At 40.9% G+C, this 22598-nt stretch overlaps 1 protein-coding gene across 1 annotated transcript; it reads left to right on the top strand.

Annotated features, from left to right (window-relative positions):
* Window positions 1–2821: 2821 nt before the first annotated feature.
* nt5c1aa (5'-nucleotidase, cytosolic IAa) lies at window positions 2822–22472 on the top strand. The gene is made up of 7 exons (XM_083981892.1): window positions 2822–3518; window positions 7248–7292; window positions 11633–11800; window positions 11916–12045; window positions 17014–17136; window positions 20792–20976; window positions 21589–22472. Exons 1-7 carry the CDS (start codon window positions 3363–3365, stop codon window positions 21940–21942), a joined length of 1161 nt encoding a protein of 386 aa, XP_083838018.1. The 5' UTR covers window positions 2822–3362; the 3' UTR covers window positions 21943–22472.
* Window positions 22473–22598: the final 126 nt, after the last annotated feature.

Below are 22598 nucleotides of genomic sequence, written 5' to 3'. Positions count from 1 at the left end.
GGCATCACAGCTTTAGTCCCTCGCTATCTAATTTTAGCTTATTCTTTTGATAAAAACTGTTTTGACTAAACCCTTTTTTCCATTGCCCCTTCTCCAGCCATCCATCACAGATCAATATGAATCTATTCTGAGCCCGGCTGTATCAGGCTTCAGCTCAGTGGAAAACCAAACATCACAAAGGCACATGCAGAGGCTGAGCAGCAGAAAACAGTGAATCACACTGCAGCGATAGAGGTCACAGTGAAGAGGTGCATTTCAGAAAACAGCCACAGGATGGCACCGTAAGCTCAGTCACACTCTGCTCCACTACTCCAAAGTGCTGCCAGTGACATTTAAACTGCAAGGACCATGCAAAGGTCAGATGTTTAGTTCTCTCACAGCACTCTTGTGTCAGTGTACAAGCAAGAAACACATCAGCACAGTGAAGACAGAGCAAAGTGAAAGACCCCACAGGCACAACTTTAACTTACTGTATGGGTGACAGACTTCAACTACAACAAAACACATTTAACAGAGTCAATATCAGTGAGCAGTCAGACGGATGTGAGAAACCCTCTCTTACACTGTCACTGTCCAGCTGATAAACACTCAACCACACTGTGTGGTCAAAGGGAGATTAATGAATGAGCTGAGGAAAGAAGAAAACTACGACTTCTATAATACTTCCATCAACTACTCCTACTACTGATACAACACAAATAACACAAAAAGTCAGTGTGTTTAAGAGATGTCACAAGAGTTAACTTGCAATTAGCATTTGATTATGCTGCATTATGGATTAAAAAAAACAAAAACTTAACACTTGTGTCAATAGCAGTGATACTGTAGCCCTTATAATATAATATAATATAATATAATATAATAATGTTAACCAGACACTAAAAGAAAAATACACAGTTTAAATAAAAGCACAGAAAAGAAAGAGTTTTCAGCTTCTACTGTGAACAAAACTATTAAATGTTAATCTGGCAATACATTCCAATATATAGCCTCACAGCTATCACATTCATTTGGCATATTATGATTAAATATATACATTAAAACACTCATTACTGTGTATCCCAATAAAGTGAAGCTTATAACATCTTTCTGGATGAATTGAGGACAAAGTAAAACTACCACTAGTCTCTACTATGACTACCAGCAGGACTGATCCTGCTGTAAACACTGCTGCTACAGCACCACTAGTGCTTCTACTTCTGCTCAACCCCCTGTTCCCTAAGTGATCAAATAATCATCAATGATCATTTGATGTCACAAAACTTACTTTGTTTGAAAAGCCAAAGACTGTAACTGTCCCAGATCTCTGCAGAGAAGTGATGTCAGTGCAATACGGGGATCATATCTGAATATTAAACTGTGATAAAAAAAAAAATGGAGGAAGAGTTTTAAAAAGAAGTGCCATTATTCATATAATACTGGATAAGACAATACAGATAGGCTATGTCTTCTTCTCGCTCTATATCAATAATAAAGAAATAACAATAAATAAAAGAGTGAAGGATGAATCTAAATGCACTCAAATCTCAAATGACTAAAACGCTAAATAAATAATAATTTAAAATAAGAATGAAATAACATTCTGTAATGACTGCTAATGAGTTTTTAATGATAATTTCACAATCTACTGGTTTGATGACTTACTGTCTGTTGTCTATTGTTTGTCTTCTCATACTGACTCGTCAGGTCAGTGGTAAAGTTGGGCTTTAAAACCCAAAATGTGCTGCAAACACACTGACAGCAATTCAGAAATTAATCTTTCATGCAGTCAAGTCAGTGAGGTGAAGTGTGTGTGAGGGTACAGAGCCAGGCTGTGTCAGCCTGCGCTGCACAGATCCTCACAGAGCCTCATCTGCCTTCAAGCGATGAAATACATTTTGTAAAGCCACCTCTGTGTAAAACAAGACAAGAGACCACAGAGGTATTTGGCTGTGCTGCTGTGTTCACCATGCATGAGTAAGGACACTAATGGCCCTGTGTTCAACTCGCTGTACAACCTTGGTTTTAAATGAAGGTTACATCCATTATCTGCTACCTTTGGGCCAATTCAACCCCACTCTCTTTCACCAACACCACCCCCACTCTCTCTGAGGTATAAGCCATGTCGTTTCTAAACTGGAATTACTTATTTTTTCAGCTTTTAGGGAAGTTTTACTATAGTCTATAGATCAGTGTTTTTCAACCTTGGGCTCGGGACCCCACGTGGGGTCGCCAGGAATTCAAATGGGGTCATCCAAAATGTCAAGTCACCACACACAATCTTAAACAACTGTATTCTAAACTTTCACTTTCTCAAATATAAATCAAGTTCAAATAAAATGCAGCGTATAAAAATATTTCAGATGGGCTCGCCACCTGATGTCAAAATGGGGTCACGAGCCAAAAAAAGGTTGGGAACCACCGATTAATGATAACCTTATTTGAGACACAGACAGTACACTGCAAAAAATATCACAAACTATTTTAAAGAGTTAAAATAAAAACCAATGTCTTAGAAAGAATTGGGGTAATTGTACTTTCTTCATGAAATCAAGCCCATATATATTTTTTCTATACAAACTTGATTTATTCTACATTTATGATTAATATCTTTTTACTGTGTAGGCTACTTGTATGTGTGTGAACGTCCCGTGAGCCTCTTGGGCAAACTGCACCGTCAACAGAGGACAGCAGGGTGTTTGGTGCTGGGCTGGGGGCGGAGCCACGCTGAATAAGGAAGCAGAGCCGCGATTGGTCAGTGAGAGGACAGAGGGGAATGGGCCAAGCCGGGGAGCCGAGAGAGTGATTGAATGGGACAGAGAGGGACGACGGAGGGAAAGGGAGGGGGAAGCGAGGGAGTGAGGGGGCACTGAGTGGGGGAAGACACAGGCAGAGAGATAGCAGCAGATGGACCGCTGCGCAGCCTGCTACACACTTTGAAAGGACAGACTGTTTGAGTGACAGCGTGCATGCGTTGTGTGTGTGTGTCTATGCATGGATCAGTGTGGAGTGTGTGTGCAGGATAGTGGATGTGAATGAGTGAGCGTCTTTCATGTGCTCTGGAATTGGATGCAGTGAGCATTAATCCTCTTGAGGAGAAATAGGATTCAGACAAGTGAACAGGAAACAGAGGACTGAACACTTTTGCTCTTCACACTTCGACTGCTTTCAGGGCAGGTGCAAGCCCGGCTTCCTCCTCTAGTAACACTATCATCAATGTAGGAGTATCTCGATAATTGCTACGGACTGTAGCGGGACGTTTTCTTCACTCGGTTGCACCTTTTTTTTTTTTTGCCTAAGAAGAGAACTGTGTCTTTATCAAAGGTAGAGCAGACAGGACGGTTTGCAGGGCACCTTTGGGAGCACAGAGGGAGGGATTCTCTATGGTGAAGATGAGTCTGGACCCTGTACAGGTGATGAGTGGACAGGTCAAAGAGCTCAAAGTTTCCCCATCGTCTAACGGGGAGAGCAGAGGATCATGGGAAGGGAAGGAAGAGTTTGATCAGGATCACCTGGGCCTCACCACAAAGCCAAAATCAGTAAGTCCCACTGACCATTCATGTGCCAGTATATCGTTGTTTCCAGATCATCAGAGTGCAGAGGCTTCGTATTAAAACAGCTTCTCCCAAACTTCCCTCTGTTCTTCCCCCCTCTCCTCTGCCATGTTACTCCTCTCTTCACCAGCCTGTCCTCTGCTGGCTAATGTTTACATGGCCCACGTGCAGCTTTAAGCAAAGCTCATTGATGAGGGGCTGTGGGGTCAGGCAAGGCGAGACAGAGTGGGTGTCAGACTTTAAGATTATCAATACAGTTTTAATAGGAGACACATCTAGAAACCAGAAAAGAAGTGAATTGTTTTGTATTTTTCCTTCAAAATCCAAAATTGTTCATGAGTTTAGATACCAGGCTAAGAAGCTAGCCTACATAACATGTGGTACTTTAGTGTAAAATTTACATTTTTGCACTTTATGATTATAAATGAAATTAATATACATGTATTATATCTTGTATGACAAGTACTTCAAGTTTATCCAAGTATGAAACAAAACAGGTTTAAAGGACAGTACAATATTTATCTGATGTTTGTTAGTTAAGTGAATGAAAAGGTTCTTTCACATATTGTTGTCTATCTGGTGGATACTGGCTTAATTTGGTTGTAGTTTGGTTATTCAAACTTCTCAGAAGCAACTCTGTATGAGAAATAAAACTCCACTAGTTTCTAAAGGGTTAGCGTGTGTTTGAGCCGACAATTAAAGCAGAGTAGTCCCAGCGACTGGCAGGGCTCACTGCTGTTTATAGCACTGCAGGACATCAGCATACTGTACAGGGCACTGTAGCATTTTCCAGAGAATCATTGGGACAGGCTGCTGCTGAGCCACACTGAGGGACTATGAAAGAGAATTAGAAGCTATTTAGTATTCCCCTAAACAAAAAAGAAGAAGTACATAAAAATAAATAAATAAAAATGAGGAAAATCCTGGTGAGGAGACCAAACTGAGAGCTAAAAGTAGCTAAAAGCTGAGTAATCTCTGCTGCGAGAGGATTAGCGTGACCACGGTGGTGTATTTCCAGACTGTAAACATCCATTACCATGCAGTGATAACGCTTAACTATCCATCCAAATATACTGCATTTACAACACTGCAATAAAGATATGACACCGGAGATACATTCATCCGAAACTGCACACGGGAGGGTTTAGCTGTGCTCACATGCAGCTGTTTTCACAGCATTAGTATACTGCATGTGATTATGCATCAGGGTGATGGACTGGGCAGATTACAGAGCTTTTATTCAAATTAATGCCCGGTGAAATTAGAGGGCTACATGACAGTTGAAGCTGAGCAGCTGATGACATTAGTGTGTGCTTTTGTTATCATAATATACAGTGTAGTGCAATGAATACCAGCATATTAAACATGTTACGTTTCATATTGTGATGCATATTAATATGTCTCACATGTTTCCTGGCAGCCTGTTGCTGGACATGCCATTCATTACATTACTGTACTATGGTCTAATAACATTATTAATTCATGACCTGGATGACAAGGCTGGTGTCGAACCTTTCCGAAACAACACACACTTTATTGATATAACAAAAACAAAATACAGCACTAATTCACTATAAAAATGTAATAAATATGATTAAAGACTGTAATTAGGCAGCTTTCATATTAAATTAAATTTTAATCTACATTAAATCTTATTGATGATCTATCTATCTATCTATCTATCTATCTATCTATCTATCTATCTATCTATCTATCTATCTATCTATCTATCTATCTATCTATCTATCTAGACAGTAACAATCCTCCAATAGACAATAGACAGTAACAATCCTCCAATATCACTGGCTGATTGTTTTGGGAGGCTCAGTTGTTATTTTCTCAGTACACACAGGGTGAGGATGTACACTTGAATTTCAACTATTGCAATTGTTATGTTTTGAGCAGAGTGCAGAGGATACTGGGTAAAAGTTAACTCATTTGTGTTAATGCTACGAATGTATACAAAACAAAACTCTGTAGACTGGGGAAGTTGCTCAGCTACATCAAATTGGCTGCTGTTGAAGTCTCACCTTGGTGGTTATGATGAAGCGTTACAGCAAATGCATCATCCACACTCAGCTTACGGGGCCTGGTGCAGGACATGAACTGATGCTGATCAAATCCTTCTGATAGGTGAAGGCTCATGATGACTGCAGGTTGCTTCTCCTCCACTGTAAAGCCTTGGTGCGCTGCAGGCAGAGAACAAAAGTGGTTTTCACTAAGGGGTAGTGACAGTGTTGGACTTTAGAGTTTGGGCCTATGGCTATTTCCTGGAGGCAAAGACATTATTCAACTTAAATTCTCAAACATACCAGAGCATACCAGCAGTATTTGTCAGCCAAACAGGTGAATTTAAGACAGAAATTAAATCTACTATGCTTCTTTAGTAGTAGAATTGTTGGACACAGTTGCCATTCCAGGAAAAGCCCAACTCTCATTTCGATCAAAACTTGACTGTCACATAAGCTATGTATGATTAATTGCTTTTTCTCCAAGTAAAAAAAAAGCTTTATTTTTTATTTAGTTTTTTTTGGGCTTGGATGTGTGTGTAATCTTTCATTTGTTTTCTTTGTATATTATAGTGTTTTTTCCTTAAAATTAAGGTTCAACTGGTTTAGAGAGAGAAAGCTTTCTTAACAAATACGAAGATGGACATGTGCCAGAAACAACATCCTTGGACTAATATTAAGTTTTTAATTTAATTTTAATTAGATTTTAAGTTTTTAATTTCATTTTCAAAAAGAAATTGATTAAGAAAACAAGTTCTAGACCAAGTTTGTAGATTTCAAACACACAAACACATTAACATTTCCGTCACTGGCAGTGTGTTCAGTCACACTCTTGTGTTAGCATATGTGCCAAGGCCTGAACGGACTGCATCATCACTGGCCTTTAGTTATCTATAAATATCAGCCCCCCCCCCCCCCCCCCCAACACGTTCTCCCCACACTCTCCCAGCTTCCCTCTCTTCTTTCTCTGTCTCTTGACTGGAAATCCCTCATACTCTCTCCATTCTCAGACGAATGGAAGAGATGTCTCACAGCCTCAGATATGTAAATAACAGATGACTCATGGGGTTATGTACAGATACCAGTCCTGCTGATTTAGCAAAGCTCTGACAGGATTAATACAGTATATAGTGGTGGAATGAGAGGGGAGGGGCCGCAGGGTTCAACGACAATTTCATTTTTTTTTATGCTTTACCAGGCAATAAATGGTGCTGTAATCCCCAAGTTTGACTTTAGATAGGCTATACAATGAATGTTTAGCTTTCATTCCTGGCAGGTTTAATTATCCTCAGTGTTGAGGGACTTATCATGGCTGCTGTGGGTTTCTATGAAGAGGAGACTTGTGATCGATGCATTCCCAGTAGGTAGGAGGCCCCACTGGGAGAGGGCAGGCAGTTAACACTACCAGTATCAAATCACAGCGAGGAACTGGCCTCTTGCGCTAGGGTTCGCTCCCAGACTGTGTGACATTTTAATTATAGCGTAAACTGACTCTAATGGATAAGCTGCACCAAAGGTCTCATACATCTGCGAGGCTGTTTCTGTGCAGCAATCATAAAGAGACCCACGGTTTCCCACTTTGACGCATCTGAGTGGCTTCTCTGTACTGCACAACTATGTATCCACCCCATAGACTTTAAGAAAAATGTACAGATGTGGGGAAATTATTTCTGATAAATAAAAAACAACCTGTCATTTTGCCAAGGTGACAGGGAGACGAGCCCGGAAGGTGGAAGGAGGCGTGTTCTTCGTAAGTATGTCCCGTCATCACCCGAGGTCACAGGTTGTGTCCATGGTCACTGAATGACCCTCACCCTCTGTCCTTTCACCATCTTTTAACCTCTCCCTCCCTGTGACGGCCGTCAATGTGCCTGCATGGTCACGGACACACCCACTCCACTAACCACAACAAGTTGACCTGATGCATCATTTCCTGTGCTGTGGTGTTCATTCATATTGTGCTGGATAATCACTTGCTGCACTGAGCCAAGGAGAACACTCGCTGTGTCGCCAGACAGCTGCACGGAGCTGTGGCTGTTTGACATGATCTCTCGCTTCTCGGGAATTAGATCCTTAATATTAGTTGACAGATTGAGCACTCTGGTATGGGGAAAACTAAATTTACACCCTGGTGTGAAGGAGGCCCAATTTAAAATGAAAAAAATAATTGAATAATAAATTAATTAATAGAATAATTTATTTATTTGTGTCCAAATCTTGTGTCTGAACTTATATTTAAAGGCTGACCTTGCCCTATGATTACATATTAATACAAGATGTGTATGTCTGATGGTTCCTATAACATTAAACAGTGTAAGAAAGAAGCCAGCACTCTCACCAAAAAACAACACTTGTCAAGCCAGCACGCTCCAAAAGGTCTTTTTGAAAAAAAACTTTCCATAAGGATTTTTGAGCTTGCTAGCTTTTCTCTTCTGTCCTAAAACATTAAACAATTAAAGGTAGCTACCCACCATGCTGAAGGTTGAAGCTAACTAGTTAGGCTAGTGGAAGCTTCCACTGAAAGTACAGGCTGGCTAACTTAGCTTGCTAATACCAATGAATGCTTTCTCTCATGTTTTAGTTTATGTTAAACTAAACATAAGGGAGATTTTCTAACTTCCTGAAGGTTGATTTCAGTAAAATTATATAATACATGAATTGAACAAATGAAGGCAGTTAGCCTATTTTTAGCCTCCCCCTACGCCTGCACTTTTGAAGGTCCTGTGTGTTCATTTAGTTTCATCCTGAGTGCAACCTTCCCATGAGTCCTGGGGAGGAAACTCTTTTCCCTCTGGTGTCTGAGTGTGTGGTCCAAACACTACCTTTACACACACAAGCCTAGCTACACTTGGCTCAAAAACTAATGAAGCCTAAACACTCCTGCAATATCCAAGATTTAGATTTAACTCTGATGAAGAGGTGTTGAATTGACAGTATAGGATGTACAGTAGGATGCAGCACTGAATTTATTGATACGTTTTCCTGTTATTTCATCAATCCTAAAAATCAATGAGGAAAGGGCTAGACAACAGACACCAACTCTCTGTAAAATGCAGTAGAGTGCAGCAGCACTGTGCATTACAGTTAAATCAATATTTCTGTCAAATTCGACTTTTGATCTGACTCAGATGTGGGTCAGGATTAATCCTGACAAAGTGATGGATGTGTTTGAGTGTGTTTGTGTTAACAGGTAAGTAGGTGATATGTCAGCAGGCAGTGGAGTTGTGATGGAACAAGGCTAAATAGAGGGACAGTACCTCAGTGCTTCTGTCAGCCTGTGGCCTACTTACCAGCACACAGCTATTGGAGCATGGACACAAACATGCATGTGTCTCAGTAAACAGACACCAGCCCCACTGAAGACACACAGTGCATAATGACGACTGAGTGCTTTTTGTATACAGTATGTTGTTATTTTGGGCACTTGTCATTTTGCATTGCATGATAATCCAGTAATATTATTGAATATTACAATCATAAATGTATATTCTTATTCTAATAACCAAGTTTTAATGACAGCTCATAACTCTATCTCTGTCATTAGACTTGTTAAAGTGTTTGTTGTTGCATTATTACCAGCAAGACGCATGATGGTCTTGAAAAATAACCCAAAACAAAAGATGCTTTCACTTTGACACTGACATACATAAAGGTAAAACATTCACACACAAACATCCACTTTGTACTTTAAATGAAAGTGCCCCCCCTCATCTAAATTCAGTTGCCCGCTGTGGGCAGTGATGCCGACTGCCCCCGTAGGAATGCTGCCCTCCCCCTCCAGACACCAACACTCAAGCATAAACACACATTGGGCAACATGAGAGCAACACGAGGCAGCAGCATTACAATCACCTCTCAGTTTTATGCAGTATAGTTCAACAACACAACTCCCAACACAACAGAGACAAGACTTCACATCACACTCTCAGCAAACTCTGGACATGATGTTCAGAAATAGGATTTTGGGTAACGCTTTATAATAAGTACACACTATTAAGCATTAGTTAAGCATTAATAAACAATGAATTCTTCATTTATAACGCATGGATACTCATTATTATGTAGTTTATAAATACAGTTAGTACTTATCAATGATGAGTTAAACATAACTGTGTTTATAAACTGCTTAACTAATGCTTAATAATGTGTACTTATTATAAAGTGTTACTGGATTTTGTTATAGCTGAATAACGATTCAAAATAATCAGTAAGTCTGGTGAATACTGCAGTTTCTGGTGACAGTTTGTCACCCGAATTTGTTGACAGTGTAAATAGCCACTTGTATATACCATAATTTACTTAGCCAGTGACATTTAGTCTTAGAAGACTTTTAGTGCTGAACTTATTTACAATACGCTCAGGGTTAGGGTGTGAGTGTGAACTCAGTTGCCTGTCTGTTTGGCCTTAGGATGCTAATTCTCATGCAGACATCTTGTATTTATGACATTTATATCATATAGTTTTTGCTGAAACTGTTTTAAAGAGGTGTTGAGTCATCTATAGATGATAAAGTATTGTATTGAACAATTAGGAGGGGACGGGAAGAAAGTGAAGGGTTGATTTTTGTCATTTTTGAAGAACATTGGAGCAAGGGTGCTTTCTTATATTTTCAGTTGTCACCAATATATCAGTTCTATACAGTTTTAGTCCAAACGTGATACTGTTCCACAACAGTAATAAAGGACTTTGCTCATTAAGTGCACAGACTAATATGCATAAAAAAAGAGCTTAGTGAAGCAGTTATACTGTAACTCTTGTTACATCAACTTTTTTCACAATCAACTGACACAGGTGAGGTAGTTTTTGTGATATTCAGCAGGAACATCAGGCCTCTTCCAGGAGGGGGTGCTACACTCACACTAAAGGATACTAAAACATAAAACAGATTATAATATAAACCACACACATTTTCATTCACTGTCCAAATAAACAAATGAAATCTCCTCGTTCAGCCCAGTAGGAAAGGGGAACACTGTGTCTGTTTTCACCTCTCTGTGTGTATTCACAGGCTCAACGACCTTTGTGTAGTTCACTCAAACTGTGGCTTCTAAAACGTGCAGTCACCAATCATGTTTTGTGAGCTGATCAATTTATCAGTAATGCTTAATCATATAGAATAACTACAAATATAAGGTTAATTTCAAGAGTAGGTTAAGGTTAATCCTCAGTAACTGACTACAGAACGCCTCCTATTCTTATCAGTCATTTGCACATATTTTTATTTTACTGTACAGCACTTTGGAAACCTTTGTATTTATTTTAAAATGTATAAACAAAATTGATTGGATTGGATATTAAAACAAGAATGTATTTTATAAAGGAATCAAATGCTTAAATCAGAGAACATCATCTTCACTTTTAAACCTTCCTACTTTTAATGATTTATTACGAAAGTAACATTACCAACTCAACGCTATTAAGTTGTTTTAAGAGATTTAAGGGATGGTCTTGAAATTTTTGCTCAAAGACAGAAAATATTGAGACTGAGTCTTGATTAAAAACATATAAAACATAACCTCTCCAATTTGCTAAGTCAGTTTTCATACAGTGTTTAAGAGTCAACAAGAACCGACAAACTTTTAAGTGTTCTTAGCTGTAGTGGATTGCGTTGGGATATGGGTGGCCACGTGGATGAACATGCGTAGTCCTCTTATCTCATGATTAGAGATGACACCATTCTACTAATGATAAGATCCCCATTCATAGAGTGTATAGCTGCTCTGAGGTACTGTATGGCATTACAACAGGTAACGGGAATGACAATAAGTGACACGTGTCATGCTCTGCATGTAGCCCAGCATGTTTTGTGATGTGAAGAATTTCCTTTGACTGCATCCAAATTAAGTTTTAATGTTTTCCATGAGGCCTCCTTTACACAAAGGGACAGCAGCACTTGCATGTTCTTGTAAAAAGGAGACGTTCAAAGTATTTTTGGCAAGGTTTTAAAGTTTGAGGGTCACCACAGGTTGTCCTCTCTCACTTCTCTTCCACTGTGTGTTTTCCAGTCATCATTACTGCTCGCTCATCTCCCCTGTCTTCTGTTCCCCTCCATCATGCCGTTCTCTATCTTGTCTCTGTTTGCCACCGCAGCCGAAGCCTGAGAACGCAGTGACCATCGCCGTCTCCTCTCGTGTCTTGTTTCGGACTGAGCGTGAGCAGAAGGTGTTTGAGCAGCAAGGAGTGGAGGAGTATCTGAGATACCAGATTGAACATGAGAATGAACCCTTCGCCCCTGGACCTGCTTTCCCCTTCGTCAAGGTATAAGTCAAACAAAAAAAACAAAAACAAATACAGCACGGACTCTGATTGACAGACTGATCAGTAAAATCAGCTGACTGTTTCTGTTTCTGTTTCTGTTCCTGCGTCTCGACAGGCTCTGGAGGCCGTCAACACTCGTCTGCGTGAGCTGTACCCGCAAAGTGAAGAGCTGTTCGACATTGTGCTGGTGACGTACAACCATGCACACGTAGGCATCCGGCTAATCAACACCATCAACCATCACAGTGAGTCTTAAAGAGATCTAATCAAAACGCAGATGAGCCTCAGTGCCTCCACACAGGGAAACCATGTGCTTTAGACACAGCATGGCACACAGTAGTGGCCATTTACAACTCTGGTGACCCTCAGTGGCACTGACAAAATTCACAATGAGGCGGCTATAGTCCCTTTAAATAGCTTCCTGTCATAGGGAGACAGCCTGTTGATAGGTAAGTGAGATATCGGGTTTCTACACTCGCACACTTCAGTTTGAGAAGGTCATTATCTCTCTCCCTCCCTGAGCCAGACTGGGCATGTGATCCTCATAAAATAACTTTAAAAAAAACGTCATTTGTTTTAGAGTTAGGAGACAAATCATCAGTCATAAATCATTATTCTCAATTTTGTGTCTCATAGCAGCTACTTAAAATGAGCCGTCATGACTTTCACAGCTCTACAGTCATCACCACCCTCAGACATGCCCCTAACATGGCCCACCAACACCCACTGTCCATCATGCTGATTATTGCCTCTAGGTGAAACACATTTGGTATTTTGCCCATGTTGTAGTATAAATATCAAGACAATACAAGTGTGAGTGCAAACATCTCCCTCCTTTACCATATTAACTACCAATGCACCTGACACTGGGGCCTTCAGTTTTACAATAAATGTACAAGCTGGAGGTTAGATTCTCTGGCGGACCCAGCCCAGACCTGGTCCGGCCTGTATTCCAAAAACTGGCAGGGGGACTGGAGAGGATATTTTGTGTGTGAATAAAAAATGTTATATGAACAATGTAACCTTAAATGAGACATATTATGCCCCCCTTCCACAATTTAAAATAGTTCCCAGGTGTCTAAAAAGACATGTCTGTGACATGCTTTGGTCAAAATACCCCAAGGATCAAACATCACAGCTCTTTTCATCCTCTCAAAACAGCCCTGTTCAGAACAGCTGGTTTCAGTGCCTGTCCCTTTAAATGCAAATTAACCACTGCTTGCCCCGCCCCTTCTACCGGTCCCAGGTAGGGGTGGTATTATGCAAATTCAAAACCTAGTTACATCACTGGAAGACAACTGAGGGAACAGCTCATAAAACCACGTGGATTTCAACCTAGGGAGTCTGCACATTACAGATTTTTTTGTCAATTTTCAAATTTTAGGGGCCAAAAGGCAAGACAAACACCCAAATATATGTTAAAGAGCCTTCAAAAAGTTATATTTCCATAATAGGTGCCCTTTAATGTGATATTGGACCCCAGTGGAGCACTATTGAAAGTTTCTATCGATAAAAAATACTCCATACTTGTCGCATATAAACCGTCTGTGTAGGATTACTTTTACCTCATGATATGGCACTTCCACATCCTCTAAAGCAAGTATCCAACATTTTAATCATATTTATAAGTCAGAAAAGCTGGAAAATAGGTCCCCTTTAAACCACAGTCTGTGGTTTAATCAATGCATAATAAGGTTACAACAAAGTTACAGTGTTATAAACCGCAGCACAGCATGTGTCCTCCAACTACTTGGAATCATAGTTTAAAACCTTAATTATAGCTGAAGTGAATTTTAAATCATTAACTGTATTAATGGGTCGGATCTATGGGCTCTTATACCAGCATCCCTACACTGGGCATGGGTATACAGTCAGTCGTGACTGTAGTAGTGACAGAGCAACATTTTCTCACATATGTAAAGCTGTGCTGCCAGGTTTTGTCGGATTACGAGCAGGAACTATTAAACTGAATACCGGCATGTTCAACAACAGAGGATTTTAATCCGTGAGGAATCCGTCGGGGAGCAGGTGACTAACATTTCGGTGCCAACACGTGTCAGGCCTATAAAATTGCAAATCCTACAGAACTGGAAAAATGATTTGGGATTACTTCTTTAGAGGGGAAGGATTACACACAGTACATGAAATGTGTTTCATGAAAGTTGCACTGCGTATTTAGAATTTCTGATGAGGGAAAGCAAGGTGTGCACAACTAAAGCAGGACCGAAGCATATGAATCAAAGATACAAACCTGCTCTATATCTAGATAAATCTCCAAAATTGAAGTAAAATGAAAAGTTTTGTATTTTTACTTTAAAAAACTCAACTGATATTATTGAAAATAGTTTACACTCTTTATTGAATTGTTTTTTATGCGGTTTAAAGGGGGAAAGAAACTCAGCGCAAACATTGACGTAATGAGATAATCCAAGACGGTCAGGTTGCCGTAGCTGACGCAAGCTAAGCTGAGACACAAACAACAAAGTGTATGAACAGCTGACTGGCAGGATCCTTCCCAGGGAACTCTCAGACCCCGCCACGACATCGTCCTCACAGACCACTTCCTGCTCCTCGGAGCCTCGGGCCGGAGCCGAGCTAAAGACGACGTCCTCTGGGATGTAAGAATAATCCGAGAGGCCTGAAACAAAAACAGGTCTGAGCGCAGCACATGGCCCTCCAGATGCTTCCATGTTAGATCTCTTTGGTGGTTCCCTGCATGAGGGGCTCAGTGCATTCAAACAGTCCCCAGACCTCCGACCTTTCCTACAGAATTAAAGGAAAACATGGCCCCTCTGATGTCACAGAGATAAAAAGCCATTGAGACTGAAATATTCACTTGCTGCTTCTCGCATTTGAAACTGCAACATGATCACCGCAGAGAAACATCCGAATACACGTTTATTTCTCATCATCGACTCACACTGGGCTATTTTTGACTGCAGGATGGAGTATAAAGTTTCCCTCCTTGCGTTCACATGGCTTGACACAACCGTGCACTTAGCGCTGAGCAGGGAATGACAAATATAGGTGACCGCTGACAGTTTCATCCATCTCTTTAGCATGTATACATCGTACGTAGGACCTGAGGGCTGAGATGACTGGCAGGTCCTGTAATGTGCTCTGTGTGCAGTAAATTGAGAGTTCACGTGACGACATTATCATTCTCCATGGAAATCAGACCTGGAGACACTCCACAGACTCACACTCGCATCAATATTCATAACCATCCACCACAGACTCCTCCACACACACCTGCCGTAGCCGCCCTGAGAGCGAGATATGAAAGTATGCGAGGAAGCTGCTCATACTTTGATGTGACAGCAGAATCCTCACGGTCCCACTGAGTTCCTGTTTTCTCAGTACCACGTCTTAGAGCCTCAGAACAAGTAAATAAATCATACAGAGTTAGATGATATGAAAACATTATGCTGGAGGGGGAAAAAAAAAGAAGATCCAAAGACATCAATGGTGAGGACATTTTTATCTCCAGTGACTCCCACGCTCCAGCACCGGGCTGGGGACGCTCGGGCAGTTTGAAGTGATGAGGTAGAGAGGGGGGGTCAAACCCATGAGGGCCTGACTACAAAGCTAAATAAACCATTTAAGAAATCTGAAGAGGACAGTTGGTTCTTTGAATGATAGAGCGATCACTTAGGGGACTTAAAGCAACACTGTCCCTCTGTTTCTTTTGGTTTCTATCACCAACTCTCTCTCCCCCTCCGGCCTGTTCATGAGTCACACACGCTGCACAAGAACTGCTTTTGTTTCTGCCCGGTGCTGTCGCTTCAGAGCAGTGGAGACAAGAGTTCAGATTAAATGTTTCCTTATGGAGAGGTGATTCAGGTTCCATGGTTAGCCACAACATCCCTGTTGTTTTTATGTGTGTTTGGTGTTACACACAAGTCCTCAGACTTTGTCAATAAAGTTTGGATTTCTGAAGGTGGCTCACTATGCTGAGGATTCTACATTCTTCATTATTAGTACTCACAACAAGAGGGAATGGAAACAGATATATTTAGTTTATTTAATTTTTTTTTAAACATATTTAAATGTCCCTTATCATCCAACTTTATGTTTTATTTTCCATGTTTTTGTGTATGTCGGGGTCTGAAAGTACCAAAGCATTCATTCCAAACAGAAATGCACGCATCCTGTCTTCATAAACTGAGCCTTAAAAATTAGCCATCAGGACTTCTGTGACTTTGTGATGTCATAATGAAACATGTTCTGGTTGACTGACCATTGAACTGTACAACTGTTCCCTGAGTGTGTTTACCTGAAACCTGGTCTATTTTAATACTATTTTAAAACACTCAAAAACAGTCAGCCAATTAGAAGAGATGCGCAAATCCTCTCGTCTGATTGGCTGACACCAGCCTGTTGTTTCTAGAGTTCCAGAGAGAGGACTGAGAGAGGAGATGTAAAACTACACTGAGATGTTGCTTAACGAATGTTATCTTCTTATGGATCAAAACTTTGCAGCAAAAACAAACATGAAACACAAGAAAAGTGTAAAACACGTGACGGTAAATAGAAAGTAAACTGTCTGAGAGCTCTAAGACACATTTCTTGCCTAGACTAATGTAGCTTCAAATAAATACTGTAACCTCGCAGCTTTTCTATTTTAATAATGAGCACATCAGCACTAACCTTCTCTTTTACTATATTTCCATCTTTCATTGATGTCATCCACCTTCTGTAACCTTCAGCTTTGTCAGGCTCATTCTATCACTTCTCCATCACAGCAGTTAGTCTATCATTTTACTCCTGTGCCCTTTAACAGCCTCCATCTCCTCTCCTCTTTGTTCCCTCATGCGAAAATATCAGCCCATTTTAAGCAGATAGACAGGTACTGTATGTTTCACAGCTCTGTAATCACGGATCTAATGACGTGGTATCGCTCTCCCATCGCTCTGCACACAGCACCTCTCAGACCACCACACAGAATTAAGAGGCTTGCTGAGCCAAAATGCAAACAGACACTTTCCCACCGGTTTTAAATCCCCCTCTCCCCTCCTTTGGGTCCTCCACACTTGTGCCTGTAAGTTTATCCTGTCACCCTTTCTTTAACCCCTTCCTCTTCCAACTTCACCTCCTGTGACCCACTAAAGGTCTGTGAGACGCTGAAAGCTAAAGCTACAGAAATGATGATTGTTGTGTTTCATTAATCACACTTTTGATGTCGTACTGCTGTTTGTGCTTCTTGTCCTCAGACTTGTTTATCGAGAGGTTCTGTATGACGGGGGGGAGCAGTCCCACTGGCTACCTGAAGGCCTGGCAGACCAACCTCTACCTGTCTGCTGACGCTGAGAAGGTCAGGGAGGCATTGGCTGAAGGTGAGCGCACACACAAACACACACACACACAGATTTATATAGGTGGTGATGATGGGAGCTTAAGTCTAATCTTATAGGATATTCTTTATTAGCGACCTAGAGTCCTGCAAAGCCACAATTAGGAGGTGAATATTTGTCTGTGTTCTATCTGAGCATCATGTGTGATTATGCACCTAATGTGGTTATGACCAGGAGTTAAACCAGTCACGCATTTCTACATGCAAATGTGACTTAATAGTTTTTGTCCATCAGCAGCTGCCCAATAAATTAAAGCAGAAGTAAGCGATCCGGTCGTTTTGGCTAACTTCTTGTCAGCCGATGGAGTTAGCAGTCCCCGCCCTCGTCATGGATCTATGGATCTATTGGTCCTCGTCCCTACGTCACCACATTCACGCGCATCCCTTGGCTGCACACACAGAGAGGACCGCCCCTTTATGCCGTTTTGCACAATGTGTGACCTTTGTTGAAGGAACCGGTCTCATGTTGCAAGTCATATGTTACATATAACAAGTTTAGTCAGACGGCCGACTTGATCATTGATGGGACAGTATGATGTGGTTTAAAGGGATAGTTCACCCAAAATTCAAATTTCACTCATTATCTACTCACCCTCATGTCGACTAAGGGTTGGGAGAAGTTTCAGAGTCCTCCGTGCCTTCTCGGAGTTACATCTTGTATTGAAGCCCCAACATGAAAAATTGTTCCGAAAAAAATTAAATAAGTCTATATTTCAAGCTTGTTTGTAGCGGAAGCTCCTAGTGTTGCTCTGCCGGAATCTTGCGCGATTTGCGGAGCCGTGAACTGGGTGTCAATGCAAATCGCGCAAGATTTGCATTGACACAGGCAAAGCAGTGAACTGAGACACTGGGAGCCCCTGTAACTCAGAGAAGGCACGAAGGACTCTGAAACTTCTCCCAGCCCTTAGTCGACATGAGGGTGAGTAGATAATGAGTGAAATTTGAATTTTGGGTGAACTATCCCTTTAAGTCTATTTATTACACATACAGGTGCACTGTAGGTGACCTTTGTCTTTCCAAGCCTCCACTGATTTTATTTCATTTCATTATGTGTTATGTATTTGCAGAGACATAAACCTGCCTCACATATAGGTAATCCATCACAGCTAACAGCATGCTTACTTTTACTGTTGTCTTTGTTCTTATAAGTGCACTCGTAAATGCAGAATAATTCAAGAGTCCTGGAAAGAGGCCGGAAGATTTGTCAGATTTATTTGATTTCAGATAAATGGAATAAAACACAAGTCTTATCTTTAAACTTCAATTTAAATGGCAACACACACACAGTGCTACAGTAACTGTGCTGGAAGCGTACGTTATGAATCTTTTCCTTCCCTTTTGCATAATAAGCACCATTGACTGACATCTTCTGCGACGCTGCAGTGACATTACCATAAATCACCATATTAATATTTCCTGTCTTTGTATTTGCTTGATTGATTCGTGCATGTCACAGCATATCAAGACACGCACTAAAGGGAACACCAGTCGGAAGTAACATCCCATTTGCACAGGCTGTGGTTTTGAATATGTATCAATATTTGAAAACACAAGGCTTCTATCTAGCAAAGAAAATTCAGGGTGTTAATGCGCTCGGCTGACGACGAGCTAGAAACGGAATACACTAACGTGAAATTTGTTAGACTCGAGGTGACAACCGCTTCGGATTGCATTTAATGCTGCTTTATAACTGCTGTCAAAGAATAGAACATACTGAAATGGGAAGACTACGGTGGCCCTGAGAGCTCAGTGCACTATAAATTGACAAAACAGGTAAAAGAGAGAACTTCTTCATCAGTTTGACATGTGTGGCAAATTACACACAACATGAAATAGTGAGCTCAGCGTTAACATGAAAAAAACCCCCACTGTTTTTGGAAAATGTCTCTCTGTACAAGTGCAACGCATAATGTACAGTATTGTGAGATACTATAAGTCCATGATTCTTGCTACAGAGTAGTGAGTTATTTTAGACACAACCCATGTGTGTGCCAGCCTTTATCATCACTTAAGTGTCCCCTGTTTTTCCTACTTGCAACGTGTTTCCATATTTGGTGCATTATGTATTTGCAGTGCTAATTTCAGAAAAATAAAAGGTAACACTTGATAATAAGTAGCCTATTAAGCATTAAATACTGGATTCATCATTTATAACACATGAATACTCATTAGTATGTAGTTTATAAACACAGCTAAAAATGTTTAACTCATCATTGATAAGAACTGACTGTATTTATAAACTACATACTAATGAGTACTCATGTGTTATAAATGAATAATTCAGTATTTATTGATGCTTAAATGCTTAATAGTGTGTACTACTTATATAAAGTGTTATCAAATAAAAACCTAAACACAAAGGTTGAAACCAGTTTCAAGCTCATCTAAAAACAAGTTTTGAATTTGAGTACTGTAGTTAACCTAGAATGTTTGGTATTTCCTAGATTACAATTTTCTAGCAGTAAAAACCAGAACACACCCGACTACTCTGTAAGCTGAGGCCTGATGGGAAACTAACCGGAGCGCTGACTCACCCACAGCCTGACCACATACTTCTCAAGGTGACCTCAGGGGGCTCATCATGTACCTTACAAGCTTAATGTCACTAATGCAGAGACTCTGTGAGAAGCCCACGCCCACCAGCAACCCCTCCCCACAAACACACACAGAGGGTGAAGCAAAGGAAGTGTCCTTGACATTTCACTTGAAAGGTTTTAATTACTTTGAAAGCCATTTATTAATACTTCCTTCATGCCAACAGTGCTATAATCATTCACAAGTCCTCCTCCATTTTGCCAATAGGGCACCCATAGGTCAAAGTTATTGTTGGCTTTTAAGAACGCCCTCTGCTGGTCCAGAAAACAAACTACTTCAAATAGTTTGTTGTGCTTATAAACTAAAGCTTGAATTTAAAAGGGTAAAACACCTTAAATCAGTGATTTTCAACGTTTTTCAGGCCAAGGACGCCCAAACTGATGGAGAGGTGGAGCAGAGACCCCTAAAATTGTGTATTATATTAAACTTGGCCCAGTACCATGTATAAAAGTAGCTTGTTATTCAATACTAAGCTGTTCAAATAATACACATGTTCATGTTTTTTCTAAACATGTACAAGGTACGGTGAGTAGGGGGGCTGTCCCCCTGCCATTTCTAAACACACCTTGTTCACTGATACCAATGCCAATATCAGCAGTGTCTGTTATTCAAATTTAAGTTTTTATTTGAAACATAAATGTGGAAACTAAAATGTCAACCAAAAATTCCACAAACACCCGGCAACACTCCCTACGGGCCACGGACCCCCTGTTGAAAACCTCTGCTTTAAATATTTGAATTAATTTTCCCACTTCTGACTGAAGTTTAAATTTTTAAATAAATACATGTAAGTACCTGCTGGTATCACAGTGTCTCTTGTTCTGTTTTGGTGATACAACCCAGTTATACCTACAAACAAATGTATCTGTTGGTCTGTGGGTATTAAAGTGTCTAATGCTTTGATTTAGAATGAAGTGAAACCAGGCAAAGTAAAGTAAAACAAAGTTCCCTGTGTAGTTTGTACAACCACTAACCTCCCTGCTTCTGGCAAATGTGCTGCTGAACTCATGATTACTCACCTCTCCGTATACGTTTGTGTTCAGGCATCGCGGCAGCCACCATGTTCATGCCGGATAAGCAGACAGAGGTGTCGGAGACCCAGCTGCGGGTGGCATTTGACGGTGACGCCGTCCTCTTCTCTGATGAGTCAGAGCGGATCTTCAAGGCCCATGGGCTGGACAAGTTCTTCGAGCACGAGAGGGAAAACGAGGACACACTATTGGATCACGTGTGTAGTTTTTACTTGAAATCTCTAAGGCCAACTATACCTCAGGCAAAATAATTATAGTGCAAATTGCATTTCACCCTTTCCTTGAATGGATTATTTTGTTGTTGTTGTTTTTGTCATTTTATAATTCAAAAGAAAAATGTGTCTATAAAAAGAAATCAAGGCAACAAACTGTTGGTGAATTTAAAGCCTAATTTCCTCTGCAGCATTAACACAGCCATTTCCACATAGCCTTAATCCCCTATAAACGATTATGCAGATGTTCACGATATAAAATCCATTTCATTAATTGATTATTATTCCATGAATAAATTATGCAAAATGATAAATGATATGATAGGTTGATAAGTGGTTTTCCAAATGCTGTCAGTTGGAGTGTGATTCTGCCAGACAGCTGACAATTTATAAACTTAGCTTGTGCAGGCTTCACGCTGAGCTACATTAAAACACAATGGTGCTAATTTAATCAAGGTTTGCTTGTGCTGCATGCAGTTAGAGATGTGGCATGACAAAGCAATAACAACTAATGATGCAGGGCATAAAATTGTACCACAGGATGATGGACATAATCTCACCAGCTTTTCTTCACCACCATCTGTTCCTCTCCTGCAGGGTCCCCTGAAGGGCTTCCTGGAGGCACTGGGGAAGCTCCAGAAAAAGTTTTACGCCAAAGGCCACCGGCTGGACTGTCCCATCCGGACCTTCTTGGTGACAGCTCGCAGCGCAGCCAGCTCCGGGATCCGTGCACTGAAGACACTCAGGGCCTGGGGCCTGGAGATCGACGAGGCCCTGTTCCTGGCAGGAGCACCGAAGGGCCCCATGCTGGAGAAGATCAGGCCACACATCTACTTCGACGACCAGATGTTTCACGTGGAGGGAGCGGCGGAGATGGGCACCATCGCTGCACATGTGCCCTATGGCATTGCACAGAAACACCCCAGACAGAAAGCCAGTGTGGGGAAGTAGACATCAGGACTTCAGGTGCCAATGGTACAGCCACCCAGCTGGAAACAGAAGGAGACAAAACGATGAGGTGGAGGAAGTTTGTAAAGTTTGGAAAGATGAACTTGTACTGTATTGTATGTGGAAATGCATCATTTCCACAATGTAGCATTTGTATTGTAAGTCTGTTTTATCAAACTGTCTGAGCTTAGTAGAGGTCAGGTAGAGGTCTGGAACCTGAGCTGATGTTTCAAAGCCTCAATATACTCAATACTGAAATGTCCTGTCAGTTCCTTCAGTTTTTGTGAGTTTATATCCAGGGGTGCACATAACTGTTTTGTCATCATCACTTAACTGACTACTCTCCTTACAATTTCCCCTTTAGTAGACAATGATATAGCCCTACTTTTTTAGGTGGATGTCAAGGGGTAAGAGGCAAAAGTCTGGCACCAAATGTATTGTGATCTGTTACATTAAGATGTGAATTTCTTCTCACGTGCACAGTGGCTCAGGGAAAGTGAAAAAGCACAACAGATGGATTTGGAGGCTGCCAAATGTTTCCCTGCTTCCTTCAAACACAACTAAGCTCTTACAGTGGAGTCAACAGACAAGCAGGCCTCGTATGTTTCCAAGTGTTGTGTTGCCAAAACTTCAGAGGTGTTGCATTTTCTTAAGGAATT

Source organism: Trachurus trachurus (assembly GCF_905171665.1).
Source record: "Trachurus trachurus genome assembly, chromosome: 11".
In the NCBI taxonomy this organism is placed as follows: Eukaryota; Metazoa; Chordata; class Actinopteri; order Carangiformes; family Carangidae; genus Trachurus; species Trachurus trachurus.
The sequence above is the reverse complement of the archived record's forward strand: the minus strand, read 5'-3'. Positions and strand labels throughout refer to the sequence as shown.